General features: G+C 57.1%; 4 protein-coding genes across 4 annotated transcripts in view; 2 read left to right on the forward strand and 2 right to left on the reverse strand.

Annotated features, from left to right (window-relative positions):
- Positions 1-1,516, forward strand: part of ANO8 (anoctamin 8) — a 10,907-nt gene extending 9,391 nt beyond the window's left edge. Inside the window, exon 18 of the mRNA XM_034997545.1 lies at positions 6-1,516. Coding sequence (XP_034853436.1) covers positions 6-120 — 115 coding nt within the window. The 3' untranslated portion in view covers positions 121-1,516. The remainder of the gene's footprint in view (positions 1-5) is intronic.
- A 932-nt stretch (positions 1,517-2,448) lies between these two features.
- DDA1 (DET1 and DDB1 associated 1) lies at positions 2,449-10,090 on the reverse strand. Its single transcript, XM_034996458.1, has 5 exons — positions 9,960-10,090; positions 5,531-5,611; positions 5,243-5,294; positions 4,332-4,393; positions 2,449-3,140 (listed from the first exon to the last, which is right to left on the reverse strand). The coding sequence occupies exons 1-5, from the start codon at positions 9,960-9,962 to the stop codon at positions 3,030-3,032; spliced, it is 309 nt and encodes a 102-aa protein (XP_034852349.1). The 5' UTR covers positions 9,963-10,090; the 3' UTR covers positions 2,449-3,029.
- A 1,189-nt stretch (positions 10,091-11,279) lies between these two features.
- On the reverse strand, positions 11,280-12,367 carry MRPL34 (mitochondrial ribosomal protein L34). The gene is made up of 2 exons (XM_034998554.1): positions 12,202-12,367; positions 11,280-11,964 (listed from the first exon to the last, which is right to left on the reverse strand). The coding sequence occupies exons 1-2, from the start codon at positions 12,246-12,248 to the stop codon at positions 11,751-11,753; spliced, it is 261 nt and encodes an 86-aa protein (XP_034854445.1). The 5' UTR covers positions 12,249-12,367; the 3' UTR covers positions 11,280-11,750.
- A 1,848-nt stretch (positions 12,368-14,215) lies between these two features.
- On the forward strand, positions 14,216-20,599 carry ABHD8 (abhydrolase domain containing 8). Its single transcript, XM_034997253.1, has 5 exons — positions 14,216-14,414; positions 15,635-16,382; positions 18,373-18,543; positions 18,689-18,905; positions 19,908-20,599. Exons 2-5 carry the CDS (start codon positions 15,643-15,645, stop codon positions 20,076-20,078), a joined length of 1,299 nt encoding a protein of 432 aa, XP_034853144.1. The 5' UTR covers positions 14,216-14,414; positions 15,635-15,642; the 3' UTR covers positions 20,079-20,599.
- The last annotated feature ends 192 nt before the right edge of the window (positions 20,600-20,791 follow it).

A 20,791-nucleotide genomic window follows, 5' to 3' on the forward strand; every position in this document is an offset into this window, starting at 1 on the left:
GCAAGCTTCTACAGCCTCCCGCCCCCGCCGCTGCCGCCCACCTCCGAGCTCCCCGAGGCCCCGGCGCCCTCGCCCAGCCCCAGCCCCCAGGCCGTGTGCTGGCCCAGCGGCTGGCATTAGCTCCACCCGCCCGCCCTGCCTTCCTGTTCTCAGATGCAATATCAGTCCGTGGACCGGGGCGGCGGCCGCCACCCAGAAAACGCGCTTCGGCCCGACGGCCCCCAGTATTGGCTGCCCTGTCCTGGGGCAAGGCCGGGGACCGGCCCGCCCCCCCCCCCCCCCGCCATCTGCCGTTTTCCTTTCGACTTGGATGGGGAAAACGAAAGGAAACCCCAAAAAACCAACAGAAAACACACAGAATAGGCGATTATTTATTTGTTTTTAATTTATTTTGTCATATTTTTGTAAAACGGCAGAAATGCAATAAAAAGTATATTTCAACAGTGCTCGAGGACAGAGCAGTGGAAGGGGGATCAGGGGGCCCAGTGACTTGTAGTTGGTGCTGGCTTTGGGGGGTACCTAGCAGGCCTAGGGTGGGTGCCCCTCCTCCTCCTAAGAACTGGGTCTTGAGGCCACAGATGGAAAACTCCAGACTGCACCAACTCTGAGTCGGCCCAGATTTGGGGGCCAACTCCAGGCCTGGGTCCCCTGGGAGAAGATGCAGAGCCTCAGGCCCTGGCTTCATTCAGCCTCCTAGACAAAGGAAGAAATCTCAAAAGTGTTGGAAAGACTCAGCAGTTTGGGTGCCAGGCCTGGGTCCTGAGTTGGCCTTGGCCCTTCCGGGGGACAGAGGTGACACAGTCCTCTTTGCCCCACTTTCTGGCATAACTGCCCCCCACCCCAGGCTGCCATATGAAGAGCCACACGCGGTAGAAAGAACTTGGGGTAGGAAAATCAGAAGGCACCTGGCACCGGAGTCTGGATGTTGAGGGGATGGCACATTCGGGGATGGAATTGGGGAGTGGCTGGGACGCCCCACTGTGGGACCACTGTCAGACCCGAGTTGCTGGGACTCTTCGTTGTGTGGTCAGGAATGGGACGCGGCCCCTCCCCCTGCCCCAAGCATGTCCACAGCTAAAGGCTCAGAGCCTGATGTGCCCTGCTCCATGGCTGGGGGAGCCCGTGTGAGGAAGGGGCACTTCGGAGGGCTGCGAAAGAAACCAGGGTTCACTGGAGGCAGGAGAGCAGACTGTGCAAAGGCACAGAGGTGTGGGAAGGCAGAGTTTGGTGTCTGAAGGAGCAGAGGAATAAGGGGGCGGTCCCAAAGGCAGGAGAGGTGGGCAAAGGCTGGCCGAGGAGCCTGCACTCCGGAGACCTCAGTGGGCCCTGGCCGTGGGACCCCTGCCTGAGCCATGGATGACACTGACAGACGAACCCAGTCCCTCAAGGGCCACAGAGGTGAGGGCAGGGGTGCCGCCGGCTCCCGCTGTCCTGCGGCCTTTGAAGCTGAACCGTACTCACTAATAATCAGCGACACCACGTGCCTGCCTAGGGGCAGACCGAGCCCTGGGACTGGGGATCCCAAGGCATCTAGAACCTCTGGGCACTCAGCCCACCACAACACTACCGAGGTCAGCTTGTATTTTGTGAGCACCTGCCTTGTGACCACAGGGACACAACGTAGTGTAAATGCCGCCCACAGCTGGGAGGAAAAGCCCCTTGGCCCCACGGCACAGTTAGGTGGTAAACCCCAGAACCTTCCACCGTGGGAGGCGCTGGGTGGCCCAGGCCCGAGCGGTCTGGCTCAGGCAGGGAGCTCCACAGTGATAATCTGGGGTTGGCGCCCCCTAAGGCCTGGTGTTCCTTCCAGCTCCATGGCCCAACCCCCCTCTTCCCCCAAAGCCACAGCACTCAGCTCCCAGACCACAGCCCCCACTTGGGGCTGCTGTGGGGGGAGAAGCAGTGTTCCCCTTGGCCCCAGGCCCAGTGTTTGAAGCCTCAAACCTTCTGCCTGGAGCCTGAATGCCCCCCACGTCTCCAAACTCAGGCCCAAACCCAGCCTAGCTGACAGCCCGTGAGTGGCTGTGTGTAACTCGCCGACCAACAGCCCCTGGGCTGGGTGTTCCTCGCAGCTCCATGTGCCTCGTCTCTGAACCAGGGGCACTTGAGGCCGGGCCACCTGGGCTGTCTCCGCGGTGGCTGGTGGGCATGCCACCCTGACCCAAGGCATCCAGGGCGTGGGGTTGACCACAGTTATATCCTTGGCGACATGGACCATCTCTCAGGGGTGTCCTGGTCCTCCGGGACACCTTGACAGGTGAGGCATGGGGGTGGGTCCGGGTAGGTCTTGGCTCTGAGCGAGGTGGCCACAGCAGGCCCATGAGAGAATCCAGCGGGTCCCAGGGCCCTGGCACGTGGGGGCCCTTCTTGGCTCCTCTTGGTGATGATGAGACGACTCTCAGTAGCTCCGTCCTCTGGGGCTGAGGCACACGGAGCAAAGACGCAAGGTCGAGTAGGAAAGATCCTTTTATTGGGGTGGACACGGAGCACGCACTAGTCCATGATAAAATGACTTAAGAGAAAGATCCGGAAATGCTGACTTCTCCCCCTGGCACACATTCAGAGCAAAGCCTGGGCACGGAATAGGTCCCAGCCAAGTCTTTAAGGCCCGGACTGGAGAGTAGGAGCAGGGAGAAGGGCTCCCACCCATGCTGCCGGGCTACAGCAGGGCCCCGGCGCTAGACCCTTGCAGACACGCTCTGTTTTTTCCGGAGAATTGGGGTGGAGGGGGTGGGGGGCAAAAGGGAGATCTGGGAGGGGGGGTTGTGAATAACAATGTTGTTTTTTAAAAAGCATCTACCAACATCACACTACTGGGTCTGACGTCCCCTTTAACCATCGCTTGGTACATTTTACAGCATAAATAAAAACTCAAGGAAAATAAATACATCGGCTCCTATGAGGTTGGAAGTGGTATGGATGGTTGGGTGTGGGTAGGCCGGTGGGGGTGGAGGGCGGGGGGCGCTTACACAAGGCGGGCGGGCGAGGAGCAGACAAGACAGGAGGCGCCTGTGGGGGGAGTGAGAGTCTTAAGTGTCCTCGTGCATGTCCGGGCTGTCGGTCCGTGCGACCTTGCGGGGGGGCGCCGAGCTCTCACCCTCAAGGTCCACTTGCTCCTGGTCTCTCTTCTTGGCGGCGTTCTGTGAGGAAGGAGAAGGGGTGTAAATCTGCACTCGGGTGAGCCCCTGAAATCCTGTTGCTGGGCTGAAGTGGGGCAGTCAACCCAGGGCCCCCCCGCCCGCCAGACCTCCCTCACTCAGCCACAGTCTTTGGGGCCACCGGCCTGGCATTTCCTGGGCACTGTGAGGAGTCCCCACCGCTGGCAATGTCCCCCACACCGTCCAAAATGCCTGGGGGTAAAAAGCACTCAGGAGCCACCCGGCGGGACGTTCATTGCCACAGAAGAGGAAAAGTGGGCCTGCGTGGGAAACTCTCCTTTTCCCCCCGGTGGGAAGCAAGGTCTGCGGGGTAGGGCAGGAGGACAAGGTGGGCTCAGCAGCTTTAGATTTTCTGAGCAGTCACTTCATCATGGGGGCCCCTCCAGCCTGGCCCAGAGCAGGTCACTGTCTGATGTTCAATGTTAGGCAAAAAAACCCCAAATGGACTATGATGCAGAACACATACACATCTGCATTCAAGAAAAAGAAAAAATGGGGGCACCTGGGTGGCTCAGGCGGTTAAGCATCTGCCTTCGGCTCAGGTCATGATCCCAGGGTCCTGGGATCGAGCCCCGCACCTGGCTCTCTGCTCAGCAGGGAGACTGCTTCTCCCTCTCCCTCTGCCCCTCCCCCTGCTTGTGCTCTGTCTCCCGCTGTCTCTCTCTCTCTCTCAAATAAATAAAATCTTTAAAAAAAAAAAAAAGAAAGGAAGGAAGGAAGAAAATGAAAAAATGTCCTGTCAGAAAGGCAGCCTCAGAGGGGAGATGGGGGTGCGGCTTCTCACTGCAACTACACCCATTTGCATCTCCTAGAATTGTCACCATGTGTACATTTCAGCATTGAACAAAGACTCTAGGTAATAACATACTGGTCTGTCTGCCGCCAGGGCCGCGCGGGCAGGCTGTGGGTAGCCTGGCCTCTGTGCTACCTAGGCCTCGGTGCCTCCTGACAAGCCCTGGCCCATCCCCGAGCACCAGAACCCTACGGCCTCTGCACAGCTGTGCACTCCTCTGAAATGCTTTTCCCTCCCCTGGATGGCCTGGCAAACTCCGATTCAGCCGTCAAACACCTGGTCTCCCAGCCACCTGTGTCCTTCCCCTACTTAGCGCCCCACCCCCCCCGCTGGCCACCATGGTCCCCACGAGTTCTAGCACCTGACCCCATGTGCCTTACCTTTTTGTCCCATTGCTGATGTAAGTAGCGCAAAAGGATGTTTGTCTTTTCTGTCACAATGACTGAGGAGAAAAGGCAGAGAAAGTTGCAGGCAGAGGCTGCAGGTGACCCAGTCCCCACCCCGGCCTGCACTGCCCCTCCCAGGGCAGGCGCTCACCCCTCCCTGGTCTCCCACCCGTCTCTGCCCTGGGTGGCCTGGCTGGGGCTCCACGTCTGCACCCCCAGCACAGGGGATTTCGGGAAGCCTAGTGTTTTTGCTCCGAAATACAAAGCTACTACCAGGGGCCCAAGCCCACTGCTCCACCTGGGCCCCTGCTTTCTTGGGAGAGACCAAATCTTCTGCCACATGTGGGAGTCCACCCCCAGGTGGGGGAATGACCCCAGCACACAGGTCCAGGCAGATCAGGAACACAGATCTATACAGCTGTGCCCCAGTGACCACAGAACCCACCATGCAGGGTCCAGGTAGCTTCTTCGTCACAATTAAAACAAAACACCACAACCACAATAACGCTGGGGTCCTCCTGCTCTGCAGGCTCTGTGTCTTTCTCTGCAGGCCCCTCCACCTGGTCGCCCCTACCTCCCTGAGCTGCCTACCCAAGGCTGGGCAGGATCCCCCTCCCACAGTACAGTCGTCTTGGGGTCTGTGACATGGTGCTGGCAGGGGACACCCAAAATTATGGGAGACAAAGGGGAGAGGGCTGGTGAGCAGATGAGGGCTACGGAGGACCCCCTTGGGGCTGGATGTGGATGCCAGCACGTGGAGATTAGGAGGGTCCTAGAGCAAGCGAGGCTTTCCATTACTCCCAAGGGCTGGGAGCTGACTGGCATCCCCTGGGTCACCACCTACACTGCCCTGCAGCCCTTGCCCTCAGCAGCCAGGTTGAGACAGACTGACAGAGGCCACTTACTCTGTTCGGATGGGTACTCCCGCGTGGGCAGGTAGACTGAGGGACGTCGGTTCTGCAGGAGAGTTGGGAAGACATGGGTTAAGAGAGCCGGTAGGCTGACAAGGGCCCCCACCCCTTCAACTGGGCACCCACCCTCCAATGAAGATAGAACAATGTGTAAAGATGTCGGATGGGGCCGGGCTTAAAGACCAGCCTCTGTTCCTAGCAAGACCCTGATGGGGTGTACACATCACCCCCTTCCCCCTGGCAGCTCCCCGACCACGTCCAGTGCCCGGAGCATGCACTCACCGAAGCTTTGCACACAGAGTCAGCATGAAATCGACTAAAATTGCTTTTGTTGTAGACAGGCAGTCCTTTCAAAAAATCTGCCTAGAAGACAGGGAAGATGGTAAGTGAGACCAGGCAGCAGGCCGGGCCGCCCCTGGAGTTCCCGTGAGACTGGGCTTCCGGGTGACGTCCAGTTTCCGTCTCTGTGTTCTTTTAAGTTTTCCAGAACGCACCTGTAAGTTGGCTACCTGATGTGCACCCTGGGATGACCAGGAAAAAGTAACTAGCCCTGGGAGAAGTGAGCGTTCTCTTTTGGGGTCCTCCCAACAGCCCTGTAACCAGGTAAAAGGTGGGACAACTGAGGCTCAGTGAGGACAGGCCATTTGGTTAAAGTCTGGAGCAAGCAGCAGGGTGGGAAGTCAGACCCGGGCCCAGACCTGCCCTCTACGCTTGCTGAATATTAAACTCCTGGTCTCGTTTCCATTTATCCACCTTGATAGAGACTTGGCATGGGGAAAGACTCATTTACCCCAAAAAACCCTGTGAGCCAGAGTGACAAGAAACAGGGGTGAGGGAGCAGGGGTCTGGGTGAAGAGGAGAGGGTGGCCGGGACACAGGGTGCCGCTCTACAGAAACCAGAGCTCAGGGGCAACTGAGCTCCCAAGTTCTTTTTTTTTTTCCTTTTTTTAGCTCCCAAGTTCTAAGAAAACTCAGAAATCCAAGTCTTAATGTGCCCTTGCCAGGTTTTTCAAGCTGGCTGGGCTTTTTAGAAAATGCTGTGTGGACCAGAGCAAACAGGTCTGTGAGCCACTCCTGGGGCCCACTGACACGGAGGCTGCCCTGTGAAGGGAGAATGCCCTGTCCTCGGGGCGGAGCCTGGCCCCTCACCGGGACGGCCGGGTTTCGCAGGCCCATGCGGCTGCCGGGAGCCAGCAATAGAATTCATTCACAGGCCTGACTCGTCAAAAGTCCTTTTTCCCTGACACTCTGGCCTGAGCTGGGCAAGAAAGGGTGAGGTTTTTGGAGGGGAAAGGCCCTGACTCTGGGAAGGAGGTGACTCTCAGCCGTAAGATGAGGGCAAGAAAGGCTGACGAGAGCCATGTCCACCTCAGGAAACTGAGGCATGAGAGCCTGAGGGATGCTCAGGGAGGGATGACGGCTAAGAGCTTGGGGCAGGGAGTGACTTCTCAGCAGAACAGGAGGGCAACGCTGTCATCAGGCCTGGAGTGGGGCATCTGGGGAGGGATTCCCCACGTGGCCCTCCAGGGGCTGGAGTCACTTCAAAATAAAGATGAGGAAGTTGAGGCAGAAGGGTCACATGGTACTTGTCTGAGATCACCCAGCCCCAACAAGAAAACAAGGAAGCAGATTGAACCCAGGTTCACCCAACCTCAGAGGTCAAGCTCTTTGTGTTACATGCCAGGCCAGTGCCTCAGTTTCCCCGTCTAAAAACCAAGGGCCCAGAGCCCCTGCAGGCTACATTAACCCTGCTTTGGGAGATCCATCCCCATACCTGAGCCCAAGCTAAGCAACCTCAGGGAAGCAGCCCTTCAGGTGATCCCCCACCACCCTCTAGGGCAGGCAGGAACAGGTGTCCTCATCTCTGTGGGAATCAGCCCTTCCTCTACTGGGCCCTAGCAAGACCGTGGCAGTATGGACCAGCAAGGGAAGCTGGAATGTGGATGGGCCTCCCACTTCCACCCAGGAGGCAGCCCTCACATCTGTGTGACCTACTGCCCTGGAGACAGCTCAAAGCCCCTCAAACTTGCCTCGTCCATCCCAGGACCCCTGCCCCAACTCCACCTGACTATGGGGCCAGCTTCATCCATCCAGCAAGGCTTTCCTCAGGCTCCTACTATGTCACAGGCCCGGCACCAGGGCACTGGGGTAAGCCACAATGGAGCTGCTCTTGGCCCCGGGAAGCACCCCGTACACAAGGACACAGGTGTAAATCCAAGAGCTGTGCAGTGAATGCAGAGTGACCATGAAGAGAGGGTGCTGTGAGATGACATGAGACCCAGGACAGCACTGGGGAAAGATGTGGCTGATCTGGAGGATCAGGAAGGGCTGCCCAGAGGCAATGATGCAGGCACGGAGACCTGAAGGGTGAGGAGGAGCTTCTGTTCCTGCTCAAACTCTTCCACAGGCCTGGCTCGACTTGGCCTATGCTGTCCTCCTCCCACAAACCCCGTCCGTCTCTGCTGGTGCTGTGCCATCCTCCCAGAATGCCCCTCCTTTCTCCCTGTGGGAAACACCCACCAACCTTTCCACCCAGCTCAAAATCCCCCTCTGCCCCTTTCCTCTCTCCACACCTTGGAAACCTCTGCCAGAGCCAAGATCACACCCCAGCGAGGTCATCTGTTTACACATCCACCTCCCTTGCTGGACTGGCTCCTCCCTGAGGGCAGAGGGCAGGGCAGGGCTGTGTCAATCCTGGACCCCTGGCAGGGCTCATATGGGGCCAGGCAGCAGAATGGTGAGAGGTGCGGGAGCCCCACACCTGCACTCAATCCTGGCCGGGCCCCTCACTGGCTGTGTGACCTGGGGGAAGGGACCTCCCACCCTGGAAAGAGCTTCTCACAGAGCTCCCTTGAAGGCCACCTGTTATCATCAATGTGTTTGTGCTGAATAAATGAATGAAGACAGTATGACCAGTACTTCCTGTCAGCTAAGCAGGAAAACGAGGCCTGAGACACAGGGGAGAAATCCTCACTCCAGCCAGACAAATCCTAGCCACAGCTGGGCCCAGAAGCTGTCCACTGCCTTAGCAAACACTCACTGAACATGTGTGTGCCATCCCTGCACAGGCAGCCCACGAGTGACCCATCTAAAAGGAGATGAAAGGAAAAGGTGTGCCAAGAGAGGAGAGACAAAGGGCCTCCTGAAGTCAGGAAGGGCTCCTCTGAGGAGGTGATGTTCACAGGAAGAACATTCCAGGCAGAAGGAGCAGCAGGTGCAAAGGTCCTGGGGCAGAAGGGACTTAAGAGGAGGAGGACATGAAAACAAGGCCAGTGTGGCTGGAGCTTGCAGAGGGAGGAGTAAAGAGGGTAGTGATGAGGTCACAGAGGTGGACAGGGGCTTTGGGGGCTGAGGGGGAAGCTGGGGTTTCATCTGGGTTACGAAAAGCCCCTAGAGTATCTCATATGCTAGAAAGTGGTATAATGAGATTTACATTTTAAATTACAAGCTCCCTCTGGTTTCCAGGTGAATTACAGACTGCCAACAGGGCAGGATGGAGGTAAGGAGACTGGGGAGGTGACTGGGGCAGGCATCCAGGCAGGAGGTGGCAGTGCCTGGACCAGGGTAGGCAACTGTGGATGAATTCACCATGCATTCTAGAGGCAAAGCCATCAGAACTTCTTATGGACGGGACATAGGGGATGAGACTGCAGCAATGAATCAAGGACAACACCCAGGCTTAGGGACCCACACGCTAAGAACCCACTTTCCCATCTCCTTCTTTTGCCTATCCCCCACCACATACCATGAGCTATAGGCTGTGGGCTGGGACTCTGGGTCCAGCAACAATGGGGCTTTGACTTGCCCTGACAAAAGCTTGCATCACCCCTGTCAGTTCTGGGGATGCCAAATAGTGGGGGATGGGGGGGGCCTTGAGCACAACTCTGATGCCAAGTCACCATCCCACTTTACAGGGTCGGGGACAGAACCCCAAAGAACCATTATAGCCAAATCCAAGGATGAGCAAGTGGCCCAACCAGATGGCATTATTCCCACTTAAAGATGAGAAGCCAGCTAGGAAAAGATGCCACCAGCCCCAAGTCACCCAGCTCATCTGTTGATGAGCTGTGAACTGTCCTAAGCCCTTCATGACATCAGTTCTCTGAACTGCCACAACCCTATCAGGTCTGGACTATTGCTGCTACCTCCATTTAACAGGGAAGGGGGCTGGGGATAAGAGAGATGAAGCTGCTCTGTCCTAGGGGCAGGTCGGGCCAGGAATGCTGGGGGTGGGATCAGGGCTCTGGGGGACCTGAGCAGTTGTGATGTCGCACTTCCTTTGGCGACAAAGCCCCACATGTCACGATGTCAAGCCCCCTCCCCCGCCCCAACGCCCAGGCCGGGCTCCCAAACCCTCCTGAACTAGAGAGACCCAGGCTCGGCATGCCGAGAACGAGGCCTGAAATGGGGGTCTCGGGGACCCCACCCCCACCCATTTCCGGCGGAGCAGCGACCCGGAAATGAATGGATTGTCAGGGCCTGGAAGCCTAGATGGGGTCAGGGGTCGGAGAGAAGGCGCCGGGGAAGGGTCAGCAGGAAGCTCACAGCAGGGTCCCGAAGTTGAAGGTTATAGGGCAGAGCGAGGGGCGGGGCGGGGCCTGAGGGGGCCGGGCAGGGAGGTGAGGGGCTTCAGGGATTACTAGAGGTGGGTGGGCCCGCGGCGCCATTTTGTCGAACGGAGGGGGAGTACGGGCCCAGCAGCCTCTCTCACCATCTTCTGTTCCCTCCGTCGCTGCCTCAGCCACCGCCTCAGCAGCCGCCGCCGCCACCACAGCCGCCTTCTTAGCCGCCGCCGCACAGTAACTTCCAGCCACGGCACAGCCCACACTGATGGCGCCACCGCCCCCCGCTCATTGGCCGGCCCTCTAGCCCCGCCCCAGAATAGCGGCCTCTACGCGCTCCCATTGGCCAGACCCCGCTAAGTCACGCGTCCATTGGGCACCACACCCCCTCCCTTCGTGGTCAAGTTCGGTTGAGGAAGCAAAACCCCGCCCGGGAATTGGAAGCGAAGGCAGCAAAATCCGGAAGTGGGCGGAGGCCATGCCCTTGAAGCCTCTTGGGATTTGTAGTTCACAACTCTGGGAGGTTCCGCAGATTTCTTTTTCTAGTGTTTACTTCACTTTTTAATATGGTGTCTCAAGGAGTTTCCACAGCAGTCCCGGAAGAGAGGGACCTACCGTAACACCCCCAGCATCCTCTCCAGGGTCCTAACCTTAGGTTTCGGCATATCTAAACTGCTCTGCACTTGCTGCTTCCTATCTTTGGACTGACAGCTCAGATTCTCTTGTTCATATGCCCCCGTGGCTCCCCAGTCCCCCAAGGATCCAGTCCCATCCCCTTGGCCCCGAATTTTGAGACCCTCCAGCCTCTCTCATCCACCTTTTATCCTGACCCCTGGGTCTAATCCTTTCTCCCTTTGGGCCCTCCCAGGCCCTGCTACGTCGTTCAGGAAGACTTCTCTGACTACATTCTTCCCAAGTGCAAGCCAGGTGAAACTTCTTCCGGGCTCCCACAGCCCTTACGATCCTCCTCTCAGCCTTGACTCCGCAGTCTCCAAACTGCCTGGGTACAAATCAAGTGCTCCTCCCCTCGGCACCCAGTACATAGGAAGTACTCAGCAGGGGCGCCCGGGTGGCTCAGTCGTTAAGCGTCTGCCTCCAGCTCAGGGGTCCTAGGATCGAGCCCCGCATCGGTCTCCCTGCTCTGCGGGAAGCCTGCTTCTCCCTCTCCCACTCCCCCTGCTTGTGTTCCTCTCTCGCTGTGTCTCTCTCTGTCCAATAAATAAATAAAATCTTAAAAAAAAAAAAAAGTACTCAGTAGTACTAGGTGAAAGCTACTGAGTATTATTATTCCAACAATGCAGCAAAGGAGAAATAAGCACCTCATTTCCTAGGAGCCAAATGAGCTTCAGAGGGCTAAGGCCTTGCTCAAGGTCACACAACTCATCCCCAAGGAGCAGGAGGATTCAAACCCTAACTCCCCACAAGCCTTCCCAGACTTGTGAAAAATAATGACATATATAAGACAAATGGAAATTTGAACATTTATTAGACAATATTAAGGAATTGTTAACCATTTTTTAGGGGTGAAAAGTTTTGTGATTATGTTTTAAAGAGTTCTGTTCTTGGAGAGATGCATTCTGAAATACAGAAGAAATAACCCAATGCCTGAGATTTGTTCCCAAATAACACAGGAGGGGGCAGGTGGGTTGTGGGTAATTGGTGGTCAGAGCTGTGTACTGAGTACACAGGGTTCATTGTGGAGTATTGCCGTATGTTCGACATTCTTCCTAATTCAATAGCGTAGAAAGGGACTAGGCAAGGTCTGACTTCCTACTCCCACTCTCAGTCCAACCCCAGACATTCCCCCCGGGGGCCGACTCCACAATTTGAGGAGGGCTCATGTCTGAGTTGTCCCGGCTCCCCATAAAAACAACGGCAGGAGAGGTCCCAGGAGAGAGAAATGCTCTAATGGGGGGGTCCTGCCGGCAGCTTCGCGCTCCTTAATGGCTCAGCGACTTGCGGCCTTTGTGCATGCGGCGAAGGATGACCTGGACGCCGGACGGTGTGCTCAGGCGCCGGATCCAGCCGTGTTTGTGCTTGCGTTTGATGTTGCTCGGCTGATACTCGTTTCCACGCGCCTTTCCCCGGGTCTGCTGTGTGGCGAGGAGTCCCCAGGAGTCGGGGAGCCCCAGCCAGGCGCGGGGCTGGAGCCACCTGCGGGGGAAGAGAGATGGCGAGGAAGGTCAGAGGGGGTACTCTGTGACTTCGGCGTGACGTCCCACCACTCTGAGCCCAGCTCCCCTATCCGTGCCCGGACGGAGCCTGGGTTCAAGGAGCGGCTCCATCAAGGCGCAAGGCGTTGGCAAGTCATATTGTCAGTAAACAGGTGACACCAGCCCCCGACACCGCCCTTATTTCCAAATTTGGGGAAGGGACCCCGTGAGGATTCACCTAACGCGACCCAACTGGCGACCTACGGATCCGATCAAGAAAGCCATGTCCAGCCGCCGGTCGCGACGTCCCCACGCCCGCTATTCCAAAGCGAATAGGCTCTGCAGCTGCGCACGAAAACTTCTGGGAAATGTAGTTTCTCCTTCGGCCGGAGGCCGCGTGGCCTCCGGGTCCTCCTGGAGTGGTAGTTCTGCGCCTGCGTCCCATCCGCAGGAGCGTCCTTACCTGCAAGGGAGTGTAGTTCCTCATGTGGGCCAGCAGGTGGCAGGCGAACGGCACCTCTTTGGCATGCGCGTGCGTACAAGACGTTGTGTCCCGGGGTCCTCTGGGAGCTGTGGTTCCTTCTCTCGTCGACCTGCAGAGGGTGCCCGGAGGTGACCGTGGCGCAGCTGGTGGCAGCCTCAGGAAACGTCTGGTCGATCCTCCTTCCCCCAGCAGGAGGCAGGCAGATGGCACACAGCTGGCTGGCAGCTTTTCTCTGGGCCCAGCCAAGTCTCTGTTCCTTGGCGGGGAGCCCAGGAGACCTAAGTTGGAGTTGCCTGGATGTCCTTGGGGTGGTCCCTCCTCCTCTCGGGGATTCAGTTTCTCAATCTAAAACTCATGTGTTTCAAGCTTGCCCTTGGTGGTACCTCCATTCTGGCCCTAGAAAAAATTTTCTAATACTCAGATCTGAGCCCCTTCCCTTCTCTCTCAGCGTCTATGGTGCTCGTTTCCCCAGGGAAAATAGTCAGCTCCTCTGGCAAGCATATGAAGCCCTCCATACACACACACACACCCCCTCTAAAATTTCAGCCACACCCGTCTATGCCTGATGTTGTACTCATCTTCCCAACCCCCCCCCCCCACTTTTAAAATCCTCGGATATTTTCCTCTCCCCCAGCCCCATCCCTCCCTTTGGCCCAACCATGTCCCCATATGATTCTCCCCAGACTCTCCCAAAAGCCCAGGGGCTCCTCAAGGGCTAGGCTTGTGGCTGAGTCCCTGCAGGAACCCCAGAATCTCCCAGCTTGGAAGCCGGGGGGGGGGGGCGGGAGAAGGGGACTGTTTACTGCATGAATCAACTGAAGTCTCCCAGGAGCATCCTGAGTGGGCAAGAGTGGGAGGTGGGACCTAATTCAGCTCTGGCAGCAAATTCCAGATGGGAGTGGGCAAGGAATGGTTAACCCCTTGTCCTCTGAAGCCCATCCTACCTGCACCATCACTTAGCAAACCAATATGGTATTATATTACTAAACCAATACAATAATAATGTCAATAATGTACTGAACACGTATCATTCTGGGTGTTTTTACCTGCATAGCATACTCATAGAGGATTAATTTCGTAGAGAAATAAGTGGAGTCTCAGAGAAACGGCTTGCCCAAGGTCACATATCAACAAAGGGAAATGTAGTTTGAACCTTGGGATCTCTGATTCTAGCTGGGACCACAGAGTCACCGGTTAGATTGGCCGGCGGTTAAACTGGCCTGTCTGTGAAACTCCAATTCCCTAATTATTCATAGCTTCAAGTCGTCCGTTTAAAGGTTTAACGAATAACAATTTCCAGGACTTGATATCACACAGCCGTGGTTTTAAGTCCCACCTCTGCCCCGCAGTCCCCCAGCTTGCCTTGTGACTTTGTGCCCTTTATGAGCCTCAGTTTCCCTACCCGGAATTGGAAAGATCTGGGAGTCTCTAGAACAGAAAGGTCACAGAGGACCATGGGGGTCCCATTTGGAGGATACAAGGCTGTTCAGAGGCAGGGGCTAGAGGAGGGGATCCTATTCGTAGTAAGGGGCTCCGGCTGCTACCTCCCCGGAGCTCCGCAGACCCCAGTTTGGGACCCCTTCTTGGCCCTGGGCCAGGCCCAATCCCTCCCTCCTCCTCGGTAAGCCCCAGAAGGGGGTGGGGCTGCTGCTTCCTGAGCCCGCCTTCATCCCGGAGCTACCGCCTATGATTGGCAATCTAACTAGGCCAGGTCATTTCATAGCTCTGATTGGTCTAGACGGCCGTCCGTCGGCATACGGCCCCTCCCCCCGGGGGAGAGACTTAAAGGGCCGGCTCTCTCGGGGGCCGCGGGATGCCCCCGCGCTGACCGCCGTGGGCCCGAGCCCGCCCGCGTAGACGCGCCGGGCCGACCCCGTGCCACCATGTAAAACGGCGCCGGAGGCGGACGCTGTCTTCTCCGCCCGGGACCCCTCCGCCCTGCCCCGGGCTACAGAGCCCTCGATGAGGTGAGCGGGGAGTGGGCTCTGGGAGGGGGACATCGAGGTCCCCGGGGCTTCCACTTCGGAAGGGGGTGTGCACAAAGCCAGTGCTCGGGCTCTTAGGAAACCGCGGAGCCCCAGTGGCTTCGACCCCGCCGCAGGGCTTACTAGCACCTGAGAGGCAGGGATCTGGCTCTCTGGGGAGGGGACCTGGCGTGGCGCATCTGCGTCCCCCTCCGCAATCCGGGGTTGGGATTCCACTGGAGTGGGGGGACGCGACCTGCTTCCCCTCTATCATCAAGTACGGGCCATCGGAGGCCGTGCCTTCGGCATGTCTTATCCCCGCGGCGCCCAGGATGGGGACGGGGGAGGGGTTGGTCCCATCTCCAGGCCCTAGACAATGGGGGTGCGCTGCACGGGTATCCCCCTTGAGTTATGTAACTGCCTGTGGTTGCCATGGACACGGGGGGGGGGTGGCCCAGGGAGCAGGATAGAGGACCGGAGGCCCCCAGGGAGGGCTTTACCTTCTCCATCCTCATCTCCACCTTTGGGGATTGTGTGTCAGACCCCCAGAAGTCAGGGTACTGACGAGGGTACAGACTGGGCTTCAGCTTGCCCGTCTGTGATATAGACTCAGTCTGGGTCTTGCGGAGCTGGACAAGGCCTTCTGGAGCTCAGTCCCTACCCCCTTCTCCCAGGGCCTCACCTTTCAGGAGTCAGGTTCAGAGGCCTGGATGGGGGCTCGATGGAATCTGCACCTTCCTTTTTAGATGCCTTCTGAGGCAGTCAGAATGTGCCCATTTGGTGAAAGTAAGTTAAATGAGAATGTGTGCAGGAATGAATGGATGGATGAATGAATGAATGGGTTATGGAAGCCATAGCTGTTATAACCCTGAGCTGCGGGGGGGGGGGGGGGGGCTCATTTGCCACAATGTCCCCTCCTCCAAGAAGCAGCCCTGGACTATACCACCTTCCCTATGGACCCCTCTTGGGGTCAGCCATAGCCAGGTCCTTCTCTCTAGGATAGACTAGGCTAGCCAGGAAGGTAGCCGACCACCATGCGGGCACTGACCAGACAGACAGACAAAACATCTTGGTGCTTGGCTAGCTCTGGCCCTCCAAAAACTAGAGCCCAGAAGGGGCCTCCTAGTTCAGCTCACCTGACGCAGGTGCAGGGAGTGGGTGCTGTGGGGGTGGAGGGCTCATCGTTTAGATGGCCCCTGAGATGGTTGTGCCCCCTCTTGCAGGACACACCATGCTGACTGGGGTGACCGACGGGATCTTCTGCTGCCTGCTAGGCGCACCGCCCAACGCAGTGGGGCCGCTGGAGAGCGTCGAGTCCAGTGATGGCTACACCTTTGTGGAGGTCAAGCCTGGCCGTGTGCTGCGGGTGAAGCATGCTGGGCCTGCCCCCGCCCCCAACCCACCTCCACCACGGCCAGATACTGCCCAGGGGGACCAGTCTGGCTTGGTCCGCTGCCAGCGCCGAATTACCGTGTACCGCAACGGGCGGTTACTGGTGGAGAACCTGGGCCGGGCACCTCGAGCTGACCTCCTGCATGGGCAGAATGGCTCCGGGGAGCCGCCGGCCGCCCTAGAGGTGGAGCTGGCGGACCCAGCGGGCAGCGAGGGCCGCTCAGGCTCAGGCGGTGCTGGGAGTGGCAGCGGCGGGCGCCGGCGGCGAGCCCGGCGCCCCAAGCGCACCATCCACATTGACTGTGAGAAGCGCATCACAAGCTGCAAAGGTGCCCAGGCCGACGTGGTGCTCTTTTTCATCCACGGTGTTGGCGGCTCCCTGGCCATCTGGAAGGAGCAGCTGGACTTCTTTGTGCGCCTGGGCTATGAGGTGGTGGCACCCGATCTAGCCGGTCACGGGGCCAGCTCGGCACCCCAGGTGGCCGCAGCCTACACCTTCTATGCGCTGGCAGAGGACATGCGTGCCATCTTCAAGCGTTATGCCAAGAAGCGAAACGTGCTCATTGGGCATTCCTACGGGTGAGCCAATGCTGGGGTGGGGATAGGGGAGAGAGATGGGGGTAGCAGGGACTGGACATCCAATCGCCAAACGCTGACTTCTCTCCTTGAAAACTCTCATTAACGTCTGTAACAAGATAGGGATTCCCGCCATCACTGCTATCATTATGTATTCTTTTATTTATTTTTTAAAGATTTTATTTATTTTTTGACAGAGACAGACACACAGAGAGGGAACATAAGCAGGGGGAGTGGGAGAGGGAGAAGCAGGCTTCCTGCTGAGCAGGGAGCCCAATGCGCAGCTCGATCCCAGGACCCTGGGATCGTGACCCGAGCCAAAGGCAGACACTTAATGACTGAGCCACCCTGGCGCCCCTCATATTCTTTCAAAGCAGTGTTTCTCAGTCCCAGCACTGCTGACGTTTTGGATTAGGTCATTCCTCTCTTTGAGGGGCTTTCATGTGCACTGTAGGATGTTTAGCAGCATCCCTAGCCTCTACCCACTGGTTGCCCCTGGCACAGTGGCCTAGTGATGGTCATGACAATCAAAAGATGTCTTAAAAAAAAAAAAAAGTGTCTTCAAATATCGCCACAGGTTCCCTGGCAGTCTGAATCATCCCTGACTGAGAACCAGTGTCTTTAAGTTCAAAAATCAGTTGCTCTGGAGATCCCAAGGCCTCCAAGGAAGAGCTGATTAGAATCCTATAAAGTCTTTTTACAAGGGCCCAGGTTGCTGTAATTCACTCCCACTTAGAGGGGTGATACATAATACCATCTAGCATTTAGGTGAGTTCCCACTGCATTGAAGACTGGGCCTGGGTGCCTGATCACTGCCAAGTGGTACCACTCTCTTTTACCCAGGAGGAAAGGCAGGATCTGACCAGCCTAGTTTGAGAACCACTGTTTTAGCGATGTGGCCCATGCAATTAGACAAGAGAAAGAAACGTCACATATGTTTCGGAAAGAAAGGAAGCCAGACTGGGAAGTAACATGGCTCCTATTTGTTTATATAACACCCCCAAAAGGTGATGCTTATGCTAAATGTTTCCTTCAATTAAATGAGCACCCATCTGTGGTAGTTCCTGTGACCTCATAGCAATGCTATAAGGACAGCCCAGTTACTATTCCACAGATGTGGAGATGGAAGTTCAGAGAGGTTAGGCCATCTGCCCAAAGGCACACACGGAGTCACTGGTACAGTTAAGTCCAACTGACTCTTGCTTGTATCCTGTTCCTCTTTACAGCTAGGGTTGGCAAATTTTTTCTTAATGGGCCAGATAGTAAATATTTTACGTTTCTAGGACATATGGTCATCTCTGCTGGAACTTTACAACTCTACTGTCATAGCAAAAAAGCCCCCATAATTGTAAACAAATGGGCGTGGCTGTATTCCAATAAAACTTTCTTTACTAAATAACTTACACATTTACAAAATGGTAAACTCAGTTTACAAAAACAAATGGCTAGCCCACAGGCCATCGTTTGCCAAACAAACCTGGCTTTAGAGAGAATGAGGAGCTGGACTGTGGGGGCTCTTCAGGCTGCACCTTGCCACCCTGCATAAGGCAGGCTGATGTGCCATGCCCAGAGGCTGGAGAAAGAGGATCCTTACAGGGAAAGGATGCACAGGAAACAGGGACCTGTTTCTCTGGGAAACCAAAGAGTAGCAGTCTAACTGGATTGCTTTCTTAACACTTGGCAATAAGTAATTTTTACCCATTTGGGGGTCATGGCAGCTTTGAGGATCTGATGAAAGCTCTGGATTTGGATCTTCTCTCCAAAAAGAAGGGGGAAAAATCACTGTTAACACACACATAGTCCTCTAGTTTGGGGGCCCTCAAGATGCCCCCCCATCCCTCACTCCCATCCAGTGCCCGTGGGCCCCAGGGGAAGAATGTTGGCCTTCAAGGACCTGTCTGTGGGTGAGGGGAGGGCATTAACTCCCTCACTGCCTGGATCCTGCTGACCACCCCCCTTCAACCCTCCCTGCCACCCACCTACCCACTGGCAGTGTCTCCTTCTGCACGTTCCTGGCACATGAGTACCCAGACCTGGTGCACAAGGTGATCATGATCAACGGCGGGGGCCCCACAGCACTGGAACCCAGCTTCTGTTCCATCTTCAACATGCCCACGTGCGTCCTGCACTGCTTGTCACCCTGCCTGGCTTGGAGCTTTCTCAAGTGAGTCACCCCGGCCCTGGCGGACCCTGGGCATCTCCCTGAGTTGGGTGGGAGGGGAGGCCGTGTTGCTGCTGGGACGGGCATTGGAGGCACCCCTGGTAGCCGGGCTGGCACGAGGCCTCCAGGAGTGCGTCCCCACCACCAGGGCTGGCTTCGCCCGCCAAGGAGCCAAAGAGAAGCAGCTACTGAAGGAGGGCAATGCATTCAACGTGTCATCCTTTGTCCTGCGAGCCATGATGAGTGGCCAGTACTGGCCTGAAGGTGACGAGGTCTACCATGCTGAGCTCACTGTGCCCGTCCTGCTCGTTCATGGCATGCACGACAAGTTTGTGCCGGTGGAGGAAGACCAGCGCATGGCCGAGGTAGGGCCTTGGCACTTGAGCCCCGCCCCCCCATTCCCTGCTCCCGCGCTCCAGGGGGATTCTGCCTTGTGCTCCCAGGGAAGGGAGAGCTTAGATTGAGAGTGCAGTCCAGAACGTGGGGCTGCCCTGGACAGGTGTCAGGATTGGGTGCTTTCCCCACTGCACATAAAAGGTGCTCTGCAGAGCTGGGATTTGTATAAGTGACCAGGGATGCAATACGTAATTCTGGGAGAGGGTGGGCCAGAGGATCTTTAGATCAGACACTACCGAGAAAGGGTCTTGGGATCCTCAGCACTCGGAATAGCTCAGGACCAGTAGTTCTTAACCAGCAAGGATTCTGAGCCCCGGGGGGACATTGGAAATGTCTGCAGACTTTTTTGGTTGTCATGTATGGGGAGGAGGGGCTTCTGATATCTGGTGGGTGGAGGCAGGGATGCTGCTCAGCATCCTGTAATGAACAGAATGATTCTATGGCAAAGAATATTCCCACCCCAGGTGTCAGTAATGCCAAGGTTGGGAAGCCTGGCATGAGAGACCTTGTCTTTCTATCTCCGTGATTCTCACCCAGCTGTGAATTTGATCCCTAGGGATATTTGGCAATGTCTGGAGACATAATAAGTTGTCACACTGTGGAGTGGGGGGAGTGGGTCACTGCTACTGGCATCTGGTGGGTCAAGGCCAGGGATGCTGCTCAACATCCTGCGGTACACGGGACACCCCCACCACAGAGAATGATCCTGCCCTATATGTCAGTAGTGCTGGGGTTGAGAAATCCTGCTCTGGACGTATTGTAGCCACGTCATAAATGTTGAATGAATATTGAGTTGAGCTCCGTTGGGGTAACAGGCTATCCTCCAGCGCCCCCTTGGGTGGAAGTAGAGGGATGAAGGGTAGACCACAGGAGGGACTTCCTAAGGCTGCAGGCCTGGTGTGGATGGGCTTGGGTGTCCCAGGGCAGCCTGCCTTTGCCACGCTGAGCCTGTTCCCCCACCTCCTCCGCAGATCCTGCTGCTGGCTTTCCTGAAGCTCATTGATGAAGGCAGCCACATGGTGATGCTGGAGTGTCCGGAGACGGTCAACACGCTGCTCCACGAATTCCTGCTCTGGGAGCCCGAGCCCTCGCCCAAGGCCCTGCCCGAGCCCCTGCCCGCGCCCCCAGAAGAGAAGAAGTAGCCGCTGGGCCGGCCGGGCATCGCTTGGTAAGCCGAGGAACAGCAGGAGGAAGCCAGGAGCCGCCCCTCGTCCGCAGCGCGGACCACCTGGGCGGGCCGTTCGCTCTGGTGGGCGGAGTCAGGTCAGGGAGACGCCCCCAGGCCGCCTGGGTAGGGCCTGGCATTCTCGGGAGCCAAGTGGATACACCGCTCTCCGCTTCCATCCTGCCGGACCCATCGGTGTTTTGGGGCCGGAGCCGGAACCCCCGTGGAGGATGACCTTGTACAGAAGCCCCTGCCCCTCAACGCCACGGCCGAGGCAGGCCCCCCACCCCGCTCTCTGTCTTCCGTGTCAGCCGTGCTTGATCCTGGGACCCTCCGGGGGCCCTGCCTCATTGCCCGAGACCCTCCCCACCCCCATTTCTTGGCGCTGGGAGCTATTGTTGCCCAAGTGGGGGGGGGGGAGGGGAGAGGGAGGGGGGCTGGCGCCACCGAACCTGCACATCTCAACTTGTAACTCAATAAAAAGAAGTGACAATCTGAGTCTCCAGACCTGTGCTGGGTGACGGCAGGGCAGGGTCGTCCTGAGCCTCAGTTTCCCAGTGTGCAGACTGGGCGGATGCGGGCGCCAACCCCTCAGGGCTGACTTGCGGAGAAGTGAGGGCGTTGGTCTTCCAGGCTTGCTTCCCGAGTTCTCCCTCCCTCCCTCAGAATGCAGGGGCTGCTTGGGCAGTA

This window comes from Mirounga leonina, unplaced genomic scaffold (assembly GCF_011800145.1).
Source record: "Mirounga leonina isolate KUSES-001 unplaced genomic scaffold, KU_Mleo_1.0 Mir_94, whole genome shotgun sequence".
Taxonomy (NCBI): domain Eukaryota; kingdom Metazoa; phylum Chordata; class Mammalia; order Carnivora; family Phocidae; genus Mirounga; species Mirounga leonina.